Source organism: Suncus etruscus, chromosome 4 (assembly GCF_024139225.1).
Source record: "Suncus etruscus isolate mSunEtr1 chromosome 4, mSunEtr1.pri.cur, whole genome shotgun sequence".
Classification (NCBI taxonomy): Eukaryota; Metazoa; Chordata; class Mammalia; order Eulipotyphla; family Soricidae; genus Suncus; species Suncus etruscus.
This window is the reverse complement of record NC_064851.1, coordinates 66,216,865-66,243,157: the sequence shown is the minus strand read 5'-3', so window position 1 is coordinate 66,243,157 and position 26,293 is coordinate 66,216,865. Positions and strand designations below refer to the sequence as shown.

The 26,293-nt window shown below is 33.3% G+C and overlaps 1 protein-coding gene across 1 annotated transcript in view; it reads left to right on the top strand.

Annotated features, from left to right (window-relative positions):
• MMS22L (MMS22 like, DNA repair protein) overlaps positions 1-26,293 on the top strand; it is a 118,140-nt gene that overhangs the window by 25,661 nt on the left and 66,186 nt on the right. The window contains exons 10-13 of the mRNA XM_049771323.1: positions 4,156-4,218; positions 7,659-7,778; positions 10,157-10,383; positions 12,109-12,612. Of these exons, the coding sequence (XP_049627280.1) occupies positions 4,156-4,218; positions 7,659-7,778; positions 10,157-10,383; positions 12,109-12,612 (914 nt within the window). The remainder of the gene's footprint in view (positions 1-4,155; positions 4,219-7,658; positions 7,779-10,156; positions 10,384-12,108; positions 12,613-26,293) is intronic.

Genomic DNA, 26,293 nt, shown 5'->3' with positions numbered 1-26,293 from the left:
TAATTGGGTTTCAGTCATAAACAGAATAAAACAGAATACTGCTCTTCAGCAATGCAACTTTCTCATCACCATTTACCCCCCCCCCCCCCCATATACTTGTATTCAAGACAGGCATTACTTTATGCTCAGGGATTCTCCTGGCTATGCCCTCAGAAATCACTTCTGGCTTGGGGGACCATATGGGACTCCTGGGGATTGAACCTTAGTCCTTCCTAGGTCAGCTGAGTTCAAAGCAAACACCCAGCCACTTTGCCACTGCTCTGGCCCTAGGAGCTATTTCTGAACTCATAGCCAGGAATACACCTGAGCATCTCTGGGTGTGGCCCAAAAACAAATCTGAATTCTTTTAATGTATATTCTTTTACTCAAATTTAATTTAAGAAAAATGAAATTACCACTCTTTCCTGTGAATTATAGTTTCTTTTTGTATTAGATAATAGCCCCAGTGTGATCCATAGAGTTGAAATCTTTTGGGTATGAATTGTATCACTTTATAATTCATGCAATTTAAGTGTCTTGCTATAATGCATCAGCTGAAATATATTTATTATTATTATCAAACTGTAAAACAAAATACATGTCATGTTACTGCATATTTGACAAGAAAACCAGGAATTCTAGTGGTATTTTCTTAGTAAAGAATAATATAAGTGTAAATTGCTAAAAACTGGAAGAAGGCTTCTTAACAAAGGGAAATATAGATAATGACAGCAAGATATAATAATGGAAAGATCGCTGACACTGGGCCTGAGATAGTACAGTACAGTGGGCAATGAGTGTACTTGCTTTGTGCAATATCCTACATAGTTCTGATCCCTGGCACCATATAATGTATCCTAAGTCCTCCCACAAGTGATCCTTGAGTATGGAGATAAGAGTCATAAACCCTGAACACCATTGAATGTGGCTCCCAAATCCAAATAAAATAAAATAAAATAAAACAAAACATAATAATATTAGCACTGATGCCAGGCTAATATATACTCTGGTTTGTACATAGGAGACCTTTCTGGGGCTAAATTTTGATGGGGCTTAATTTTGTTACCTATTAAGTTTATTTCTCATATAGAAAGAATATATAAAATACTATATTTTTATTTATATATTATATATAAATTATATAAATATATGAAAATATATAAAAACTAATACTCTGTGTATAAATAGTAAAATGAAATTATTTCCTTTTTTGAGACTTAATAGTGTCAACTGTCAAATTTTAGAACATGATCCTCAATACCACCATTTCTAGTCTGAAAAGCAAATTTAGGGATCTCTCAAATTAGTCTATAGTTTGATTTAGACTAACAGAATGTATAGAAAACTGTTATTCTTGTGGTTGTGGTTTATTACATTGAAAGGGAATAGATTTAGAATTTGTCAGAGTGAGCATATATGTTAGAATCCAAAAATTCCAAATGTGGAGATTGTGTTTTACTCTTCTCCTTAGACAAGAGATATTAGTCTCCTGGCATCAACATGTGATATTAATAATTCAGGTAATATTTCTAGTATTTCTACAGAGAGAACATGTCTGAGCAGTGTTTTTCTTATGGTGCGCCAATATCCAGGCTTTATGAATTGATTGGCCTCATAATTGATCTCCATCTTTAGGTGAGCTGTTAGAGGACAAAGCCCCCAGCCGCATCCTTGCATCAGAAAGGCATGAAAAACCCTACACTAAGACTATCAGAGTTGAGTGATGACACTGTCTAAAGTGCCTGTCTTAAAAGTTTTAGGCTATGAATTTGGTCATTGGTGCCACTGCTTAATCTTTCTGGCAGCTTTGCTATCCTCAGTGCTAGCAACATGCAATTTCTGGATACACTTCAACCAAATTTGGGAGTTCATTGCAGCGACAGGTTTCTCATCCCTGACAAGCAGCACAAGTAAGATGGCGTGTAAGCAGTGTGGCTCTGAATGCAATCCATGGCAAGCATAGGTGTCAGTGAGTTCTAGAAGAAGGTCATCCACATTGAGCATAGGGCCAAGCCTATCAGCAACACAACCTAATGTGCAACCCCCAGCAAGGACAGCTAAAAGTGCAAACTGTACAGCCAAATATGTGTGTTTGTGATCCCTGCTTATGGCAGCAATAGAATCAACATAACAAAGGGGAAGTTAGTGGAGGCTATGGTTGCAGCCAGCCTACATCATTAGTTAGAAAATTAAATACAGACTTTGTAGTCATTGATACTTTGGTTATGCTTGATGTTCCAGAGACCTACACCTTCTCTTTTGGCAAAGCTAAATTCTTCATTCTTTCCTGATACATGTTTTGCATTCTTTTATTTTTTTTAAATAATTTTTATTTTGACCACAGTGGATTACAAATCTTTCACAGTAATATTTTAGGTAAATAGTGACATTGAATCAGAGGCATTCCCACTACCAATGTTGTCCTCCCTCAACCCCTGTTCCCAGCATGCATTCCATATCCCTCTCCTTTGCCCCCCCCCCCCAGGCTGCTAGTATAAGTGGTTCCCTCTGTGTCTAGCTTGTTGTAGATTGAGTATTGATTCTGCATTCACTTTTAAATATATTTTAAAAACAGTAATTATTTTGCTAAAATAACTTACATGCTGTGTATAACAAAATTTGAGCAAATAAAACATATGTTACCTCACATAGGGTCAGTCATGTAGTGGGTGCTTAGTTGGGTAGTTCTGCTTTAATGTCACTCAGGAAGTAATAGGGGCTTCTGTCTCTTAGGTCTTAATTGCACCCCAAGAACTCAGTTCTTGCCTCTTGTGATTAGATTTTAGTTACTTATTATGCAGAGCTTCTCAGGCCTTTTTGCAACATAACATGGCTTTTCCCAGGAGTCAACAAAAAGGAGTCTCTTTCATTGTCTTCTAGACTGAATCTTGAAAATGACAGATTATTACTCCCGTTGGTAATGATACTCTTGGTGAGTCCTCTCATGTCCTGGGAAGGGGAAATAAGAGTACAAAAAACAAAAGACAAAAATATTGGGGGAGCCATAGTATAGACTTTCTACCATAGTCACTTAAACACTTTTATTGAGGAAAAAGTAGGGTTTTTGTTATGGAAGTCTTAAGGAAACAGAGATGGAAGTCAGAACTCATACTTGAGCCATGTTCTCTTCCAGTTAACATCTCTCACGCTCCTATACTCATCACCCAATCTAGTGGATTTATGTAGTTGAAATCTTATGGGAACATCAGCCTGTAATTTAAAATGAAAATAATAAGTTTTAGTTTGAACTGCTCCTGTTGAATGATACAGTCTTTAATGATAATGAGATGTCTAGGTAGGGTGAATTCTGCCTTTGAAGTGCTTAGGTTACTTGTATACTTGCTGTTTCTTTCCATCTTCATGTTAGAACATTAGTTGTTTCTACTTTCTCTTTGATGCACTTTATTTTTGATGAGTATTCATCAGTCAAAACTTTGAACACTTAAATATCGTGATAACTGAATATCCAAAACTAGTATGATACAAAGGGATGGATCTCTAAGCTTTTTTGTTATTGGGAAAGCAAAATTGGTTTTAGTGCCTAGCATTTGTGAAATATTTTGGCTTGTGAAAGTGCTTTAGATTTTCTTTTGTATCATTGGCAAATTTCCAAATAGTTGATACTGACCAATAAATGACCATTTCCAAAGTGAGGTAGCGTTGCATAAAGATTTTCCAAAAAATATCATTCTTTTTGCTAACATAGATTGTTTTCAGGAAGTTATAAAGAAAACGAAGGGGGAAAATATGAGAAAGTCTATAAAAAGGAAGTATGTTTAGTATAGAAATGTTATATTTGTTAAAGAATTTATAATTTTATAGAACCATCACTATTCCTTAGCCAGTTCTATAAACTCTTAGTTAAACATTAGACATTCAAAAAACTAATGAAAATGTTTATACTTTCCATTTATTGTTATTACCATAAATTAAAATATATGCATAACTAAGATCATTATGATTGTTTTGTTTTGTTTTTTGGGCTACACCCAGCAGCACTTTGGTTACTCCTAGCTATGTGCTGAGAAATCACTCCTGGCAGGTTTAGGGGAACATATGTGATGCTTCAGATCGAACGTGGGTCAGCAGTGTGCAAGGCAAATGCCTACCTGTTGTGCTATTGCTTCAGGCCCTAATATCATTATTTTGATGCAGTAATGTTTTTTTCCTTTCTAGAGACACATGGAATCTAATTGGAACTTTGTAGAAGAATTGCTAAAGAAGTCCATTAAAGTTCAGGTATTATGTATTTTATTTTCTTTATTTTTGAAACATACCTACTGATATTCAAGGGCTTTTCCCAGCTCAGTGCTTGGTGGATTCTGATGTTACTTGGTTTGCCAGAAATTGAACATGTTTTTTCTGCATGTAAAGAATTCCTCTATCCCTTTGAGCTGTCATTTTAGTCTCAGGTGTACATTTGAAGTGAGATAATATATAGCCTTTACTACAGTTTTTTGTTAGAGGGTTTTTTTTTTAATAAGAACCTAAGTGACAAGATGATTTAAACAACTTAATATTTTGCTAGGAATTTTATGAATTACTGTTTTTTGGTTAATGAAGGGTCATTATGCAATTGTTTTTATTAGCCCTTTATTACTATAAAGTGTACAGTTGTTTCTATTAGTCCTTTATTAGTCTATTTATACTTAATAAACTAATAGTTATCTATTAGTCCTTTTATTTATCCTTTGAAGATTTTTTTTTAAAGACTGAAATTGTCAGTTAAAGGACAAAGATCATTATCCTAGTGGGTGACTTTGACAAAATACATTCAAATAAGTAGAAGATGCTTTAGTACTTTAAGCCGTTCCTTGACTGTATGATATCAGGTCTAGTCTAGGAGACATGATGAGGGAGATAGTCAGTGGCATTGGAAATTCAGCTATATCCTCATCACAGCAGGAAGGTGACTTGCCTTGCTGAGCAATTTGTCTTACAGGCTTGAATCATACTTTTAACTGATAAGGTCCTGGTTTCCGAGCACTCGTTTCATACCTTATCATTTTTATTTCTGCAGAGCTGTTAATGTAGTGCTTCATGGCCCAGAGGTCAGATTTGACCTCCTTTTAAAATAGTTTTAAATGTGCTGTTTATCACAGATTTCAACATGTTGCATTATATTTCTATAAAGTTTTATAACATTTTTATGTCAGCTTAGGGGAGAATTATAGTGAAGCAAAAAAAAGTAATTAATTTTTCTTTTAAGAAATAAAAATTGTCAAGTTGAAGAGGTCTTAAAACTATGATAGTGCAAGATTCTTTCAATATTATTATACATAGATATACACACAAATAAGTACATACAAGTAAAACTTGTAATTACGTCTTAAATCATTAGTTGCTGTTTATTTCAACATATATAGTATAGGTAAAATTATTGAAAGAATGTCATTTTATTTTTCTTAAAACCCATAGATAGTGAGACTATTCTGCTCTATCTCTCTCCCTCTGACTTATTTCACTCAGCATAATAGATTCTATGTACATCCATGTATAGGAAAATGTCATGACTTCATCTCTCCTGACGGCTGCGTAATATTCCATTGTGTACTTGTAGCACAGTTTCTTTAGCCATTCGTCTGTTGAAGGGCATCTTGGTTGTTTCCAGAGTTTGGCTATTTTAAATAGCACTTCAATGAATATAGGTGTGAGGAAGTGATTTTTGTATTGTAATTTTGTGTTCCTAGGGTATATCCCTAGGAGTGGTATAGCTGGATCATATGGGAGCTCAATTTCCAGTTTTTGGAGGAATCTCCGTATTTCTTTCCATAAAGGTTGAACTAGGTGGCATTCCCACCAGCAGTGGATAAGAGTTCCTTTCTCTCCACATTCCTGACAGCACTGCTTGTTCTCACAATTCTTTGTGATGTGTGCTAATCTCTGTGGTGTGAAGTGGTACCTCATTATTGTTTTGATTTGCATCTCCCTGATGATTAGTGATGTGGAGCATTTTTTTCATGTGCCTTTTGGCCATTTGTATTTCTTCTTTGTCAAAGAGTCTGTTTATTTCTTCTCCCCATTTTTTGATGGGATTAGATGTTTTTTTCTTGTAAAGTTCTGTCAGTGCCTTGAATAGTTTGGATATTAGCCCCTTATCTGATGGGTACTGGATGAATAATTTCTCCCACTCAGTGCGTGGCTCTTGTATCCTGGGCACTGTTTCCTTTGAGGTGCAGAAGCTTCTGAACTTGATATATTCCCATCTGTTTATCTCTGCTTCCACTTGTTTGGAGAGTGCAGTTTTCTCCTTGAAGATGCCTTTAGTCTCAATGACATGGAGTGGTTTACCTATATGTTCTATATATGTTATGGTATCAGGTCTGATATCAAGGTCTTTAATCCATTTGGATTTTACCTTCGTACATGATGTTAACTGGGGGTCTAAGTTCGCTTTTTTTGCAAGTAGCTAGCAGTTCTGCCAACACCACTTGTTGAATAGGCTTTCCCTACTCCATTTAGGATTTCTTGCTCTTTTATCTTTGTGGGGGAGGTGGGACCCTCACAGTCAGTGATGCTCAGTGGTTACTTGTTCAGCCCTAAGGAATTACTCCTGAAGTTGCCCTGGGGCATCATCTGGGTCAGCTGCATGCAAGGCAAGCTCCTACTTTGCTGTACTATTATTTTGACCCCACAGGCATTGTTCTTAATATTTAACTCTAGCTTCTTTTATTTTATACTTATGATTGTCTTATGAAAATTCCAACTGGGACCTAGGTGGTCTATGCTCACACAGCTAGCTAGATAGGAAATGGCAGAACTGGTATTACTAACATAAATAAACATAATAATAAACATTATTCCTTAAAGCCATGAAAGCACCAGAACCCAGATCTGTTTTTTGAGAAGATATGGAAACTCTGTGGTGAATTAAGTATTGTGCTTGTACTTAGAGGACATAATTTCAATCCTTAGAGAGCTCATAGACATCCAAAAGTTGAAAAACATTAAATTTATCAAGGTGACTAACGTGCTAGAGGTATGCATTTCTGTGCCATAGAATATAACCTAAGTTTCTTGTTTAATGCAGAAGAAAGCTTTCTAGAATACGTGTATCTTGGAGTATTTTCTAAATCATGAGTAATTTAAGGTGTTAAGACCTTGTTAAAAATTCTTTTTTTTTTTTATGTCTAGTTATTAACTCTCAATTTTGTTCCCCTTTTCTCTCTTTTATCTAGTAGTCTTTCTGTTGTTGATCTTATCTGGATTCTTAACTCTAAAAGCCGTTAAACTTAATGTAATTTCCAAATTCATATGACCAACTATGGCTCTATTTAGTCTTACTAGGAGTGATCCCTAAGCACAGGCTAGATGTGGCTTCCCAAACCTACAAGACAAAGTTGGATCTTTAGCCTCCTCTTTCCTTTCTCCCCTCTACCATTTCTGAGGGTGAGAAGAGGGCCTGGAGGTAAAACTACTCTCCAATAATTAAAGGTTTAATCAGGCATTCCTGTGTACTAGAGCCTCTGGAAAAAAAAAAAACTGGAGACAAGGGTTCTGAAGCAAAATTTTAAGAGTGTATTTCTTATTTAGATCTCCGAGTCTCATGATGAATGGGTATTACTTGGTGATAATATATTTATTTGTACTATTTTTTGAATAAGATTATTTGGTATACTAACATATGATAATGTTCATTTGCCAGAGATTATCCCTCATAACTTCTTTTTATTTTTTAGGATAGTATACTAGAAGAACAATTGAGAATGCACCTTCAGTGTTGCTTGACACTTTGTGATTTATGGGAGCCAAACATGACAATTGTCACTATTCTCTGGGAATATTTTAGCAAGAACATGGTAAGTATATAGAATATAAATTTCATAAATTTGTTTCAGGAATTAAGAGAATTTATAGGTATGTCTTGAACAATATTTCTTAACAATTAATGACTGCTTGATACTCAGTAAATAGCTATTGCTATCCTAAAAAAAAAAATAATAGTGTAATGGATGATTACTTGCATATTACAGGAAAAATGCTTTTTAGACCAAAAGTGGAAGTATTTAATCAAGTGATAGATAGATATTAGGAGGTTATATTTTTAAATTTTGCCGTAAGGAATTTAAGTATGGAAGAAAAAGAATCATTGAGAAAAAGGAACAATATAGACTGTGGCCTATCTTTACTATATTAAATAAATAGTACTAAATGTTAGACCTGAAATGATTGGAGAAATTTGATCAAGATTTTAGAGAAGTTGGTTTTGGTCTGGGGCTAAGTTTGACATTGTGGTATTTTAGGATGTGTTTGAGAATTTTTTATTTTTAATTCTGGGTCGCATCTTGAGGGTTTATACCCGACTGGACTTAGAGATTATTCCTGGTGGAGCTCCAGATATCATCTAGGGTGCTAGGGATTGAACACCAATTGGCCACATGCAAGCCTAGTACCTAACCTACTGTCCTATCACTCTGGCCCAACAGAATTAACTTTTCCTAAAAGTATGATTTTATTGTGATGGTATGGGCAACTACTACAGTTAGTGATAATTAAGTCATAGACAAATGGATTTAGAAAGAAGATAAATTTGGAAGATAAAAATGTAAATGAGGGGCCAGAGCAATAACACAGCAAGTAGGATTCAATTCGCAGCATCCAGTATGGTCCCTCTAGCTTGCCACAAATAATTTCTGAGCACAGAGCCAGGAATAACTTTTGAGCACAACCAAGTTGGCCCAAAAACAAACAAAGCATTACATGATTAAAAAATAGCTACCTGGTATATATGTGTGTGTGTGTGTGTGTGTGTGTGTGTGTGTGTGTGTGTAATATAGATGACGTGGAAGGTTTGTATTGTTCTATCAGTCAAGATAGAGCATAGAAATGGAGCATGTATAAACACATTACAATTTTGGATTTCGATATTAGTGAGGTATTATTAAGCATAAGAAAACAACCCTTTCTGGGGGCCGGAGCAATAGCACAGTGCTTACACATAGCTTATACATAGCTGACCCGGTTTGATCCAGTGTCCCATATGTTCATTGAGCCTGCCAGGAGCAATTTCTGAGCACAAAGATAGATTTAACCCCTGAGCACTGCTGGATGTGGCCCCCAAACCAAAAAGAAATTTAAAAAAAGGTGAAAAGAAAAACCCATTCTTTCAAGCATAATATCAAACTGGCTAAAGAATTGGCTAGTTCTGAGACAGAATTGTTCAAAAATTTTTTTTCTTACCTGAAAGCAGGGAAGGTATTTAACTAAGCAATAATTATGTCAAGGCAGCATAGAAACCAACCTGAAGGAAGTCCCATTGCTTTTTCTTCCATTTGCAATCAAGAAAAATGGCATGAATTGCAATATAGAATGTGTTTAAAATTGCTATTTAGTTATTGATAAGTTAAAAAAATTCTAAAAATTATCATGCTATTCTAAACAGTTGTAAAGAAAGGAAAATGTTACCTACATTTAGAGTAATATGATATCTGATAAGCTAATTCAGAAGGAATGATAGAATTAGAAAATCACCTCTTTTTCCCATCTGATAAAATGAGGCATTTCAATAGTAATCAGTGGGTACTAAGGCTGTTGATTACAACATAATTGGGGACCATTGAAATAGATCATGTTAATAATTAGATCAAACTTAATATAAGAGAATGGCAGAATGCATCAGTAAAAAGGTAAAAAAAATGCCTTCATCAATTGTGCTAGGATATACTTAGTACTAACTACTAGCAAATAATTATTACCAAAAATGTCAGCAGAATCTAATAATCCAAAGATAACTGTCAATGTAGAGGAAATATGGAAAAAATAAGTTATATATATGCATATAAATATATTTGACTTGTTCCTTATAAGTTAATAACATTCAGATTCACAGGGAGATACAAGCCAATTAAATACAGAATGTGAAAAGGATTATGACTGACAAAAATGTTGAGAAAGTTTAAACGGAGAGATTTTAAAAGCATATGAAACCAAATTAGAATATGGACCATGTTTGTTCTAACTTAGACAAAATTTTAGAAAGTTTGTTCAAACTTAGACTTTATGGAGCAGTTCAGGAATTTAGCACCCCTTGAGGATTTGTGCTTTTCCAGGTCTGATAATAGTTTTATAACTTTTATTATGACCAAGATGACTGAAACTCTTCATAAACTATTTGGGATCTATTGCTTTTCCTACCTCCCCTCAGAAGCATATTAATATTTGTGTTTGTTTCCTTTAGAATAATTCTTTTAGTGTTTCTTGGCTTCCTTTGAAAGGCCTTGCAAATATCAGTAAGTCCCCCTTTTCGATGCTAGAAATGGTGAAGATCTGTTGCTGTGATAAACAAGACCCTGACCTGTACAACTCTAGCAGCAGCTTCACCATTTTTCTTTGCATTTTGGCAAAAGTTGTTAAGAAAGCTATAAAGAACAGTGGACTTCATCCTTGGAAACAAGTCAAAGGAAGGTTTGTGCCTTATCATAATATCTGTTATCTTCTGTTATTTTCTGAGAAGTATTAACTGGTTGCACTTTCTATTTATTTGTACTAGGAATGTTTGTGGTTTATGCATTTAAGATACATTGCTTATTATAGGAGGGCAACTTATAGAGCTTTTTGATCTTGACAATTTAACATTGTATTGAGCAAACCAAGTAGTTCTAACTTCTGGAGGGCTTTAATTTCTTATTTATCTCATCAGTACTAAAGATAGAAAAATCTAATAGTAAGTACAGGGAAATTAGAGATCTCATTTGTTCTTGCCAAACTTAACAGTAATGGTATTGTGAAATACCATAGAAGCATATGCTTGGGGAAAAAAATCATAGTATTGTAATACATTTTCAAAATAGACTTTCACAGGTAATAGACTCATCCTATAAAATTTTTTTCCTTAAACTCAGCAATTCCAAAAGGCCTACTTCCTCCTTGATCTTATTTGGAGATTATATCCCATTTCCATTTTGGGTATGATAAAATAATTTGGTCAATAGTTTATCCTTTTCTTTTTTAAGAAAATTATTTATGGCTATAACTTTTAGTCTGCCTTCTTTGTCTTCCAGTCTCTTTTCTAGCCGTTTTATGCAGCCTATTGCTATCACTTGTTCTCCCTTTGTAGCGAGAGCACTGCAGAACAGAATACTTCCTATTTTAGTAGGGACTTAATCAGGAATAATAAAATAAAATTCCCACTTGATTCCCACAAAAAGTAATTCTGATAGAGTGTGTTGATAAATTTGTGGTTTTAAATATAGAATATATCAATATATCACTCAGTAATATATAACTGAATCCTTTTTTTTTCATTTTGTTCTATTTGCCACTTTGCCTTTAATTCTAAATCAATTTTAAGAAAGAAGTAATACATAGGTCTTTATTGCTAAAATAAATCATTGGAAATCATTAGTAAGAGGTCTAATTACTTGGCAAATACTATTTAGTATTAAATATTATAGGGAGCATAATAGACAAAATAGAAATGATGAAACATCTTAACAGATCTTATTAGGAGCTTATCAGCCTTATTCTTTATAAATGAAATTTTTAACTGCTGATATTCTAATCATTTCTATCTTGAAAATACATTTTAGATATAACAAAATTTAACAATCTATAAGTAGTATTTAGGATGAGTGATTTTTAGTTCTAACCTCAAGTTGATTTAAAAATTGTATTTTGGGGCCGGAGCAATAGCTCAGTGATGGGGCCTTAGCCTTGCACGCAGCTGACCCAGGATGGACCTTGGTTCGATCCCTGGCATCCCATATGGTCCCCTGAGCCAAGAGTGATTCCTGAGTTATAGCTAGGAGTAACTCCTGAGCATCACCAGCTGTGGCCCAAAAACCAAAAAATAAAATGTATTTCAATTATTAAAGCATATTGTGTGGTTTTGATGCAAGACTTTCTAATGAATAATTTTATTACTCAGTTGAATTTTTTTTATGTATTCTTGTCAAATAAGCATAGCCTAGAGTAAGAGGAAAAGTCATGTAACAATGAAAAGATTTATTTCTATTACTTTGATTTTTGTTAATAAATGCTTTGTAGCATGGCAAGAGTATTCTATGTATTTGCGTTTTCAAAGTAGGAAAAGAAGTGGAATCATGAGTAATGAAAGTGATATTATTTTTTAAAAAATAAACTATGGTGAGTGAAACAGTTTTATGAGGGATTTTTTTGTTTGTTTTATAGAATATATTCTAAATTTCATCAAAAAAGAATGGAAGAACTAACTGAAGTTGGTCTGCAGAATTTTTTCAACCTTTTTCTACTGTTAGCAACTGTTGCAGAGGGGGAGGACGTAGCAGTTCGTGTTTTAGACCTCTTGGATTTCCTCAGGCCTGCCTTTTTATCATCTCCTCTCATTTGGAAAGGTCAGATGGCATTCCTCTTGATGTATGCTCAAAAAAATTTGGATATTGGTGTATTGGCTGAGAAGCTTTCAGTTGCCTTCCGGGAGAAAGCAAAAGAATTCTTAGTCTCTAAAAATGATGATACAGGCCAGAGACATGCTCTCTGGACACTACTTTGTATCTACGTAGATGGTGTTCAAGAAGTATTTGAGACCAGTCATTTTGTGCATCCTTCCCATGAAAAACTGCTCAATGATGGCTTTAGTATGCTTCTACGAGCTTGTCAAGAATCTCAGCTTAGGACAGTATTGAATTTTCTGCAGGCTGTTCTGGCTCGAATCAGGTATGTTTTTCATCAATGTACTAATTTACTGTTTTGCTTTATATCATCACCTATGTTTATTCTATACTGAAGTTTTCCTGTTGACAGACTCATAGAATCCAACTGTAGAGACAAGAATTGGTTTTATGACTACATTGGCATAAATCAGTTTTCAATCTGTTCTTTCAAACAATAGTCCTTGAAAAGAAAGCTTATGTGCAAACATAAACAGCAGAACTAAATTTAGAGCTGCTCAAATGTTATCTTAGCAATGTGCCTCTTGGTCTTCTTGCCTCTCCTAAAAAATTTCCAGAGGTATGTTTAAGATATTTTAAGCAAGATCATGAGCTCATCTGCAGTGTGTTCTACTGAAGGGATTTTCCTAAAATGTATTTACTTTTTGTCCACTGGATAATTTGACAGTTTGTAAAATTCAAAAATAAGAACAAAGTAAATGACTAATTAAGTTGCTTATTCGTTCATTTAACCATTCATCCACAATTTTAAGGCTTTCAGTTCTCACTTTAATATGATTTACAGTGGTGAAAGACCATATGATCAGAACTCTGCTTAAACTTTCAGAGTTTAGACTGACAGTGCAGAGGACTATAGTGATTATATAAACATGAGTGAAATTCTGTGAATTAATCAGTACTTTTTAATAAGATCAGCATAACACAAATAAAGTAATGTTGGTAATAAGCAACTTTGGGTTTTCTGCATGATGTACAGTTTGTTTAGATTGATAGCAGATATACTTTCTCAAGTGCCAAATTCATTTTTGTCTGTTCTATTTTTAAATAAATGGTAGACAATATTTCCCTATGCTAACTGAAGGGGATGAAAATGTCTCTATTTCTAGACTGGAGAGCTAGTGTAGGGTTAAGGTGCTTGCCTTGCACACTATTGACTTTAGTATTATACCTAATTCCACATATGATTCTCCAAGCACTGCCAGGAGTGAACTCTGAGCACAGAGATAGGAATGAGCCCTGAGCACCAACAGGTACAGTCCAAAAACTAAAAAAAAAGGAAAATGTTTTTTTTCTTTATATTTGAGTAAATATGCAAAACAGAAACTAGAGAAACTGGTGTGAATTATTAATTATGTTGACGATAAGTCATAACATCCAAATGGTATTGGGGTACAGGAGTAGACACTAAAGAGAGAGCTATGGGCACCTGGGTAAGAGGTAGTCGTAGAAATAGTGTCAGATTTCATTTCAAATTACTTTTCACTGAAGAAAGAATACATCTGTTTTTATTTGTTTTAGTAATTACTGTTTCCTTTTGGGAGGTAGGCAACACCTGGCTATGGTCAGTGCTTATTGGCAGATTCCGGGGATTTTATTGAGTGCCAGGGATCCAATCTAGGTTGACCACATGCAAGGCTACACTTTGCCCAAGCCTCAATTGCATTGCTTCTTACATAGACTTTTTTTTTTTAAACAAGATTCATAACCTAAAATGCAGTTAGTTTAACTTTTAATACAAACATTTAGTGGTTACTTATTTTATTAAAATTTTCTTAAAAGTAAACTCAACTACAAACATGTTTGTAATCATGGTGCTTAAATAAAGATATTTTTTAAATAAAGTTCTTAAAAGTGCAAACAATATATTTTCATAGCAGACAAAGATAAAATGAAAGAAAATAAGAGTGATAGATAAATACTCCTCTCCACCATCTGCTTCTTTGTTCTATTGTTCAGTGGTTCTTACCTAGAAGTGAATTTATACCCCCAAACAGGGATTTTTTATTTTCACAATGGGGAGGAGAGTGGGGTTACAGGATGTGCTACTGGCATCTAGTGGGTAGAAGATGGGGATGCAGCTGAATTTCTACTAGCACAAAGCATCAATAAGTAATTCTTTGGTCTGTCTGTAGTATGCTAAGGGTGGAAAATGTTGCTTTAGTTTCAAATCACAGAAGTTAAGTGGTTTCGTGTAAAACCTACCATGTTTGTACTACTTATAAGATACAAAATGAGTGCTAGTTCTACAAGTGTTATTTTTTCACTTATTCTCAAGGCTACTTTTTCTGTCAAGAATCTGAGACTGATATCATCCCTTTTAATGACCACTTAATGTTCCATTATTTTAATATACTGAATATTATATAACCAATTTGCAAACTGGGGTTTTTATGTTGTTTACTGTTTTACGTTGCTGTAAGTACAGTCTTACTAAATATTTTCTATATTAATTCTTGTGTCTTTATGGAAATAAATCTGTAGGTTCTTACGAATGAATTGATATATGTGCATTTTGAAAGTGTGCCAGATATTACCAGGTATCCTAAAAAGTAATGTGCCAACTATCTCTCTTCCTAGTGGTTAAAGATTGCCTCTTTTACTTTTGTATATTCACTTATGGAAATATATTTAGAAAAATAGCCATTTTCAGATGATGTAAATAGGATTTTTATGTTTATAATGAATTCTTGGTAATTGGAGAATGTGGTTTATTCAAACATTGAAGAAGCTTTAAAGCAAAGTAAAATATTTTTAGTTTGTGTTTATTTACTTTTTAATTTCCTAATTAGCAGATTTTTGAACACTTCAAATTTGAAGACTAACTTTTACTCCTAAAAGATATGTGAACATATTGTCATTTGTTGTCATTATTATCATATTTCATTGTTGATTTATAAATGTTAGCATGTATTTATCAGCCTTGTTACCCTTTTTTTATTGGTGAAGGAATGAAAACATAAATTTAGACTTTGTAATTTACAGCTAAATTTTAGAACTTGGACTTAAATCTAGTAGACCACATTTACCTTCTTAAACTATATTTATAATAGTTTACAAAATTATAGAAACTAAATGTGCCACTACTTTTAATATATTTACATACATATATATAATATATATAATATATATAAATTTGGTCATTAAATGAATAGCTATAAAACTTTGCTGTTGCTACCTGAAATTATTACCAAGACTTTAACATTTTTTTTATTAATATCTTTATTTAAACACCTTGATTACAAATATGATTGTAGTTGGGTCTCAGTCATGTAGAGAACATCTCCCTTCACCAGTGCAACATTCCCATCACTAATGTCCCAAATCTCCCACCTCCCCACCCCACCCCCGCCTGTATTCTAGACAGGCTTTCTACTTCCCTCATTCATTCACATTGTTAGGATAGTTCTCAATGTAGTTATTTCTCTAACTGCACTCATCACTTTTTGTGGTGAGCTTTATGTCATGAACTGGGCCTTCCAGCCCTCCTCTCTTTTGTCTCTGAGAATTATTGTAAAAATGTCTTTTATTTTTCTTAAAACCCATAGATGAGTGAAGACTATTCTGCGTCTATCTCTCTCCTTCTGACTTATCACTCAGCATAATAGATTCCAATACATTTTAAGTAGAAAATAGTATTTATGAGAAACTTTCGATTTTTTAATAACTTTACAATTGCTTTTATAAAATGATTTGTAAATAGGGAAAAATTCAGCTATCAAGAATTTAAATCATAATTTAAACACAACAATGATTTATTTTGATTTACTAATGTTTTAGTAATCTAAGTATTACTTATAAGTAAATTTTGTTTTAGAGCAATTTTTATAAAAAAATTTTGAAATTCAAATTAGTATGATTCCTTTAGCATTAACACCAAAGCTATTTTAGGAATGCTGAAGAGATTGCTTGCTAACAGTTTTTAAGTTGTGATGTATCTTTGTTCATCCAGGCAGTCACTATTCACAGTAGATACAGAGGTAGGAATTAAAAGAGGTTAATGAATATGGTCAGTTATATAAAATGGAAGTATTTACTTTTGTATTAGGAGTTTTTTTTTTTAACTGACCTAGTTTGAATTCGTAGTTCACTGTAACCTGGAGTGGTGGGCAAGGAGTGTGTTGATTTTTGGAACTAGCCTATGATATCAGGAAATGTATTTTTGTTAATATATTATTGTACAATTATGTGGTCTGCTTTGGTGTAGTATAATATTGCTTAATTAAGATGGAAAATGTATATCAAATTGTGTATAACTTCCATTAAAATGATAGAATAGGTTTAATAAAATTATGAGATCAATATCTAAGAATTGTACAGTTATATAACGTTTTTTATTAAGGCCTTTAATAAAGACACTGCTTACTAACTTTTAAGTTTCTGAAACTTTCACAGAGCACAGTTATTCAGTGAGACTGATTGTGGCTCGTAATAGAGAAACCCACTTTGATAGTTTCATTTTATTACTTCAGTCACTAGCCACTACAAGACAGATATTGTCAAGACACACACCTATTTATTTTAGCATCTTTTGGAGGAAGAGCCCCAAAGATAATTCAGATTATCTTAAAAGGGCAGGAAAGACTGGAGGAAGACACACAGGGAAAATAGAAGAGGAAATCCTTGATTTTTTTTATTTTAGAGATATATTTCAAATTTCTTAACCCCACATCTAAAACTTCATTGAACATCTTTTCATTAGCAATTTTTAAGATATGCTATAATACTATTAAAAGTTTTAGAAAGTTTAGAAACATTTTGTATAGCTGTTAAAAATTAAAGCCATAGACTAGTTTTTGTTTTATTAACACCAAAGATAAATTTCTTGAATTTTATCTAGAGAGAAAATATAGGTTACATAGATTGATGATATTTATTCCTGGCTGCATCTCTGACGAAGGGAAGAGTGAAATACTTTACCTTAGCAATCTCTTCTGTTTTCAAACTCCGATGGGAATAAGGTACCAGTCCTTGCATAAATGTGTGTGCAGGGTGTGTGAATATATGTGTTGAACTGGGTAATGGTTTTATAACTGTATGACAGAGAAATTATAGGTAGGAAGAAACTAAGATTACTGATTAAAAGGAGAAGCAGCTCCCTCTGGGCTGTTAAATAATAACTTCACATGCCACTTTCTGCTAACTGGAGCTGATAGCTCACCAGAGCATTCTTTATTACTGATTAAGTAGCATTAAAAAAATACTGACTTGGTTATGTTAACTAAATGCCTCTGTGTTTAAAACTTCGAATGTCAAATAGTTTTAGCAGTCATCTTTAACATTTCACATTACCTTTCTGGAATCATATTTCTAATTCTCACTTGATGTTATTTGAGGTTAATATAGAAATGGCAGTCTTTCATTTGTGGAGTTAGGTGTAGCCAAAAGCTTTTCTTTAATTATATCTATTCATGCTACTATAGTTAAGGGTATGTCAGCATTTCCATTATAAACCTCGGTTTTCAGGGTTTATAACACGGCTATGAAAATTAGCTCTGGGCAAAACTTGACATATGAGGCCTCATGAGATTAGTCCTTTTCCCCATCCCTCTTTCTCATTTTTTCTGAAGTAAGGGTGAGTGATTTCAAAATGCCTTTTGGCATCTGAAAATATCATTGGGACCAAGAAAAGAAACAATAAATTTTCAGGCTTTGTACCTTTTTGTTCTACAACTTAAGGGTGGTTGTGGACTTATAAATTTAAGCCAAATAGATATTGATCAACGACAGCCTATTTTGTATTTAACTAGAGTCTGTTTTCAAAGAAGTCTAAAGGCAGTTGAAAACTAACTTAAAATATTCAAAGTTGAGACTAAGAAATAGTTCAAAGGGGATATATAATTGCATTTTTGATGCTCAGTACTCCCTAAAAATATTTACTGTTGTGACTTCCAAATAAATTTCAAATCACATAGGCCTATAAATCCTTCTATTTATTTTTTCCCAGAAGCCTAGAAGTTCATCTATTTGTTATTACATCTGTTCTGAAGTTTTGAGATAGGTGGGGGTGGAGGGGATACATATATTATATGCCTTAGGACTGTATTCATTATTTTCCCCAAGTATTTTTTATGCTCAGTGGTTTTAATTATTTTCACCATTCTTGGTATAATATAATTTTTCTAAACAAAAGTATTTTTTATGTCTTTCAGTGGAAGAACTGAGGGTTGTATATGTAGGAAAGAAGGCACTGTGCAAGAAGTACTTTTCTCACAAAGACCTGCTGAATGCTAAATATGTTGTCCTTCTTTTTTTTTTTCATAAAAATAGATTTTCCATGATAGTATGCAAACTTTTTCTTCCTTTTATTATTGGATATCCTATTAGCATAAAGTTGTTATAGCCTGTAATTATTGAGGAATGATTTACTCTAAAACAAATTTAAGTGATTTTACAAATTATTGAATTGTGATTTATTTGCATAATTTATTAGTAAATCCTCATTTCCCCCAAATATTTGTTATCTGCTTTCATATATATATGTTTATAATTATAATTATGTAAATAGTTTGATCTGTTGATAATTTAGGAACTTGTAATGACTTGAAGGAGGAAAAACATTTGTTTTCTACATGTAAAATTAGACTTCCACTTGTTACTTGAAAAACATTTTATTTTAGATTTTTTTGGTCACTGCACAGACCCACCTGCCAGTTTGGGTTGTTTTAGTCAGTGAAAACATAAGCATATCTAAGAGGACATAATATATATCTGTATTTTGAGAATATACAATGTGAAAATTTCTTTTATCATTAAATATGTTTATATATATTTCAAAAGATTTTATATATTAAGTACTATGAATTGGTATTTTGAATCTATTTATTTTTAATTTTTTTGAGACCATTGTGAATTACAAGTTTTTTACAGTTGTATTTAAGGCATATAGTGACAGTCAATTAGGGCCATTTCCACCACCAGTATTCACCTCCCTCCACTATAGATTCCCTCATGCATCTCATACCTCTACCTCCTGAACTACTAGAATAATAGACACATTCTATGTTTAGCTTCTTATAGTTTGGGTCTCTTGATTATATTGTCATTGACTTTGGCTTGATTATTTAGATGAACATTTATTTTTCCACTCAATGCTCCTGAAATCACTTGGCTCCTGGGTCCCATCCACTTTTGTTTTTCTTTTCTCAATTTGTAGGAAGACAGAGAAATATGAGGAAGAACAAAATAATTCAAGTTCTAAGTTTCTATGAAAAAGGCAGGACCCCCTATCTCAGTGGTCCTCAATCTATGGCCCGCGGGCCACATATTGTATTTGTATCTGTTTTGTTTCTTCATTGCAAAATAAGATATATGCAGTGTGCATAAGAATTCATTCATAAGTTTTATTTTTACTGTAGTCAGACCCTCCAATGGTCTGAGGGACAGTGTTTAAAAAGTTTGAGGACCCCTGCCCTATCTAGAAGATATAAATAAAATTAAAAGAAGAAAATAAAGGAAATGGGGGGGGGGCAGAAGTGGTTAAGTTTTTTTGTTTGTTTGTTTTGTATAGATTCAGTAAGGTTGGAAAATTAGAAAAGAAATTCCCTTGGTCTAAGAGATATAGGGTGTCTCCACCCATGACTGACTACAGACTCCAGGCATGTTGGTTGTCCAATCCTGAGGTCTTTCTGTATGGTCCAAAAGTTTTTTTCAGGCATGTTGTCATAGTCAGTCTTCTGTAATTAGAGATCTTGGTTTGCACAGATCCTAGGACTGAGTGTCTTCTAATTTTATCTCATCTTTAGGTGGTGAGGTAGGGCAACCTGCCCTTGGGTCAAGTTGTTGCTGCTTCCTAGTCCTCAGGGTGTCATATGGACCTACCCTGCAGCAGGTTGGAGCCAGAGAGGCATTTAGATCTTCCCCAGGGGGACTTTGTTGAATCAATTTTTTTACCAGGTTACATTTCCCAATTATATGTATGATAGACTAAACTACATGTCATGAAGTAAGATAACTACTCATCCTTATTATTTGCAAATTAAATATTTAAAATATTATAAAGAAATATATAAATCTTAGTTTCACTGATTAAAGAAATAAGGGTGGTAGTATTGAATTTATTTAATTACTGTGAGGATTAAATGGAGTAAGATATAAAGTGGTCAGTACAATGCATAAATATTAGTAAGTTTAATAATTGCTACAACTAGCATTATTACCATTTCAAGAGAACCATATTGTAACTATTTCTTTGGTGTTTGGACTTACATTGGATGCTTCTTAACTCATTACTCATATAGTTATGATGACCGTGGTCAAAGTATTTTCTTGTGTGTAAATGAACTATTATTTAGTTATAAAAGTTTCTTATGGATGGTTATGCAAGTTGCTCGTTAGTTATATATGATTTTTAAATAATTATTTCACCTTTTGGATTGTTGTTTCACTTTCTTGAAGTTGTAGTTTTCTTTTGTTAATTGTACTCATTTCATATCATGTTTTACTTATTAGTGAACAAGTCAACAAGTCTGCAGATGTCTTTGTGTGTTTGTCCTTAGGATGTAGAAAATTCCAAATTCCCTATAATGGGAATTTTCTAAGTCATTACTTTTACATGTGTTTGCAACTGTTATTCCCCTTCACTTAAGTCAAATAGAACTAATAACTTGCAAGAAATTGGCAAGTTTATCTTAGCTTAGTTTATTACATTGGTTTCTTGTCTAAACCAGTTAAGGGTTCAGTAAAGTGCATGTTTGGACAATGAATGCTAATTTTATGATTATATAAGCGAAAGTTTTGTGATGGCTGATGATTAGGAAAAAGTTTAAAACCACAGAAATAAAGTAAATGTCTGGATTACTAGTAAGAAATGCTCAGTGTGTATCACATGAAGATGGGGGTGACAGAATACAGTATTAAAAAGAATGACTAATTTAAAGGGATTTGGGGAGGAAAAAAAGGTGATTTCAAATTAATAAGTAAATGAGAACTAGTAATTCTAGTTATTGAATGAAAGAGCATTTTATATAGATATATAAAGATGTGCCAAAATTTTAGGCAGTAGTACAGTTCTGTGCAGAGAATGCATGCCTTTTGTATTCTGTAAATTCAAGTTCAAATTATCCCTGGGATAATTGTACTTATGAAAAATGAGTTGGTCTTTTGGTCCCTTCAACATTGTAAAATTTTATAACCTCTCAATAAGATTTCTTTGAGCATCTATTAGATCTGTGCCATCTATGTATGTATACCAACCAGATGTAACAGTTTTGGTTAATCATTATGAAATGAAAAGTTCAACTTCTCTATCATACTAGCTTCATATAAGTCTTCATTACATATGTAGTTAATGACTGTAGTGGAAAATGGGTCTTATGGATGGCATGAGTTTAAATCCTGTAACTATTTGAATGTAGAGCAAACAAAACCCTAAATACATACTGTATTTTCTTCTTAAATTTTATGTTCATATACATAAAGTTGAATATAGTATTTTTCATTCCAAACTTTACTTTTCCCTAATGCTTTTTCTTTGTAGTGATCTTTATTGTCTTCTGCTTTATGATGCAATTATGTCTAGAGGACAGATTATAACCAATTAATATAACTAATATTTAGTTACTGATGTGACATCAAACATTATTATTATTACTATTATTATTTGGGTTTTTGGGTCATACCTGGTGTTGTTCAGGGCTCTGCTCTCAGAAATCACTCCTGGCTGGCTCGGGGACCATATGGGATGCCGGAAATTGAACTAAGTCTGGCCCCAGACATCAAACATTATCATCTCAAGTTGTTTTACATCAGCTAACTAGTCAAATGGAGCATATATGGTATGCACTATTATATTTATTATGTAAAAGAAACAGTAAGAAAATAGAGAGGAGAGGGGTGTTTTACTAAGAGAGTGGTTTGACTTATTTATCAAACTATTTCATTTTTTAATATTTTAATGGTTCATCATTATTTGATGATATTTTGTGCCTGTCCTTATTTTACTTGCTTTCTAATAATTCTTGCCAATCTCTCCATAAGTATGGATAGCAGTGATTTGCAGCAAAACATGGATTAAGTTCATGTTTATTGAAAATCCAGTGTAGATTTAATAGATCTTAATTAAGTTTAGTATAGATTTAATGCACAACCTGTATTTATAACTTCTCTGATTAGTTCTAAAAGCTTAGAATTTGTTAGAATTGGTTTTTTTTGGGGGGGTGATAAAACATTTGAGTCTTAAGTAGGAAAAAAGGGCAGATAAGTGTAAGGAGATAACAATGAGAAACAAATTGTGTTGAAGAACTTTGGGACAAAGGACAAGAACAAAGAAACATACCATGCAGAGAAAACATTTAATTCCTTGAAAATGGATCAGCTCAATTGTTTAGAGAATAAAGTGTCATGATCATTTTCTGTATCGAGCACTACATTTCTTTTTGGCAAATGATAATAAATAAAAAGATGTTGGGGTTAGTGAAAAACCTGTTTCCCCCGTCTTATTTATATACCATGGTTCCTTGTTTAAATCCTAGGGTTTGCTGTTGGTATTAGACCACCCAGATCTTTGAAGCTTTGGATGAAATTCAACAATGTGTTTTTAGGAAGACATTACTACTGTGCTCTTTCATGGCACCACACAGTGCTGTGTTTCAAAAATCAAAGACATGTTGTCATAATAAATTTATCGAAGACTGATAGATCCCATTCGTGATATGTTTGCTAAAATCGACTCTTCTAACTATGGAATATGTAAAACTATCTGAAATGTTATTTCAGTAAGTGGACTTGTCTAAAAGAAACTTTGTAAAATAAATTAGCATCGCAAATTTTGGTTACTGAAGGGAAGTAGTCAGAGGAAAACATAATTTCAAACTTTTACTGTCAATTAAGTCTAAGACAGTAAGCTACTAGATTTGATTTTTAATGATGGGATGTGTGAGTGAAAGGGAGGAATCCAATCACTTAATTACCCTGTTAATTTTTAGATTAATAAGACTGAAAGGATAATAAATTTTAGGTAAAGGAGATTCAGTATATTTTTTAATATTTTCCTAGATAGTCTTGCAAGCACCCTAAAGTTATTTGCTTTTAAATGTGGGGTGTTTTTGTTAGAAATTATCAGAATATTATTTGTGTTTGTATGTTTTGTGCTATGATTTTATTTTCCTCATTATTGGCTTTACGGAATGTTTCCTTTCCTTAGACTTTATGAATGAGTAATTGCTCTGTTGTGAATTCATTTTATTTTTAATTTAACAAAATTGAGAACACATCCTTAGAATGAAACTAGCATTTGGAACTATTAATTTCAGTTGTTTCTTCTTTACCTTACAAGATATATATTTTTCTCTCTTTGGGATATCTCTTGTCAGATTTAAGGCTTATTTAAAATGAAAAGAAAGCTGGAGCAATTTTCTTTATTCCATTTCAGTCTCCTAAGGCCTATTTCCCCCTGGTGAGCTCATAGCAACAGGGGGGTTTAAGGGAATTCAGCTTTCTGCAAATTAATGTCTCACATCATGAAAATTCAGGACTTTTTTTTTATCTTGAAAAGTAATACAGTGAGTGCGAGTATTATTTCTTGCCAGCGGGTGGAAGATGAATGATTTTGTCACAGTTTTACTGCTTGATGAGCAGTGTCCTGAGGGTCAGGCTTAAGTCTGTGTCACTATGCTGCTCATTACTCTTGAGCTAAATAAGGACTGATTGGATCTAAATTGCCTAGCACATGGGCCACAGATGAGCTCAGTGAGCAGGGGATGACCTGCTATTCAGTCTGGGAGTAACCCCAGTGTGCAAATGCAGCATTAGAACACCGTGGGAGAATGAGAGGCTACCGGCTGCTGCCAGCAAAAGAAATCGAAATGTAAAAACTCTTTGATGCTGTGATGTTAGAATTTGAAATGTAGGAAGTGACAGGTTGATGGTACTTATCAGCTTTGGCTGGATTAGAGAACAGTGTCATCTTGCTTATATAATGACAGAAGAATGAAGCCAGCAGCTAACTACTGTGCAGAGTAGCATTGCTGCTGTTACCACAGCCAGTTGTTGCTGCCTCCTACTGGCAGTTTACCTGGGATCCAGCAAAAGATAATAAAAAGCTACCTCTGTGGACTCTTGAACAGTAAAAAAAAAAAATGGCAGGGATAGGATGGTAGATAGGAGAGAGGTGAGAAATAGCTGTTTTGAAGTAGAATAGTTGGGGTACAGATATTCATTACTGGCCAAATTTTCTAGTTAACTGAATATTAATCCTTTTATGAACTGGAACTACCCAGAGCAAAAGTCCTCAAATAACCACACTGAAATATTTGGAGCATCCACTGAGTATTCAGTTATGTGCTTTTTGATTGTTTTTGCTGTTTATCTTTTAAATCAATAATAGCACTTACTAACATCTAATCTTCATAATCTACCAACATATTACCAACCACAGAGTTAGCACAGTTTGAAAGATAACTGATAAAAATACAAAAAGAAAAATGCCCCTGGTTGTGCTGCATAAATCCCCTTTTTGGGGAGGACATGAGATGGAAAAGATTTCTGCCCCAAGCCAGGTGTTGTGTTTTTTTTTTTTTAAATGCAAAATCTTATAGGACATCTTTTATCTCCTTTTAGTACTATAATTATATAGTTATATAGATTTTAGTATTATATATTTATATATACATATATATTGGTACTATAGTTAAATAGATGTGTTTGGGGATCATTTCCCAAAATTCAGTACTTGGCTATTATATTTTTGCTGTATAAGTCTTGGAAAGTATAGACAAGATTAAAATTAGTTGTTGGGGCTGGAGAAAGAGCACAGCGGCGTTTGCCTTACAAGCAGCCGATCCAGGACCTAAGGTGGTTGGTTCGATTCCCGGCGTCCCATATGGTCCCCTGTGCCTGCCAGGAGCTATTTCTGAGCAGATAGCCAGGAGTAACCTCTGAGCACCGCCAGGTGTGGCCCAAAAAACAAAACAAAACAAAAAATTTAGTTATCACCACGCTGAGATTGCTGTTGACAATTTGATGTCTTCTTAGACTTTTTCTAGTTATATTCCTTTGTTAAACCCATGGAGTTAAATGCTTTTTATTGCTTAATATTTTTACTTTTTTTTTTATCAATTTAACAGAATTTTTCTTTTTAATAGCAATAATATTTTTACTTTTTACATTACTAATAGTATTCATAATGTAATTTACATTTTAAGGTACCTCATAATATTTCATGGTATAGAAATATTAAAGCTATTGAAAGCTTCCTTATTGGTGAAAAATAACACTTGAACTTTTCATTACTATATACAATTCTGATTCATGTCTGTTTATATATCTTTTAATAGGATTTGTGGATACTGTTTTATAAATTGTGCACTGTACAAATTAGAATGTTATTCACAACATTAAAATGCGGTTTTGAACTGTGTATCTCTGATCATTTGTAAAACTTTTATTTTGGTTTTCTCTGTTTGGGGATCATTCTTCGCAGTGCTTATTCCTCCCTCTGTGCTCAGAGACCACTCCTGTGATATACATAGGACCATATGAAGTGTTGCTGATCAAACATAGGTGCTTGAAAACCTAGTACACTACAATCTGTGTATCTGTCTTAGATACATAGAAGATATAAAAGATTTGACTAAAAGTAGTCTTATAAGTGTTATTTCATTATTTATTAGTTGGTTTGGGCCATACCCAGGGTTGCTTGGTGCTAACTCCTGGCTCTTTGCTCAGGGATTACTTCTGGTGATGTTGAAGGTTCCATTTGTGGTGTTGGGAATGGAACCAAAGTCTACTGCATGTAAGACACCTTAACCCTGTATTATCTCCAGCCTCAGAGTATTTATTTTTAAAAAACTTGGAAGCTATTATGTAATTATGTTCAAGATTTATACTTACATATATATACATAAAAGTATATATCCTGCATAATCATTTTTATTAAAAGCATTAGACTTGCAAGAAATATATTTTTTTTCTTTTAGAACTAAGCTGTAGCTCTGCATGTTGAAATATAG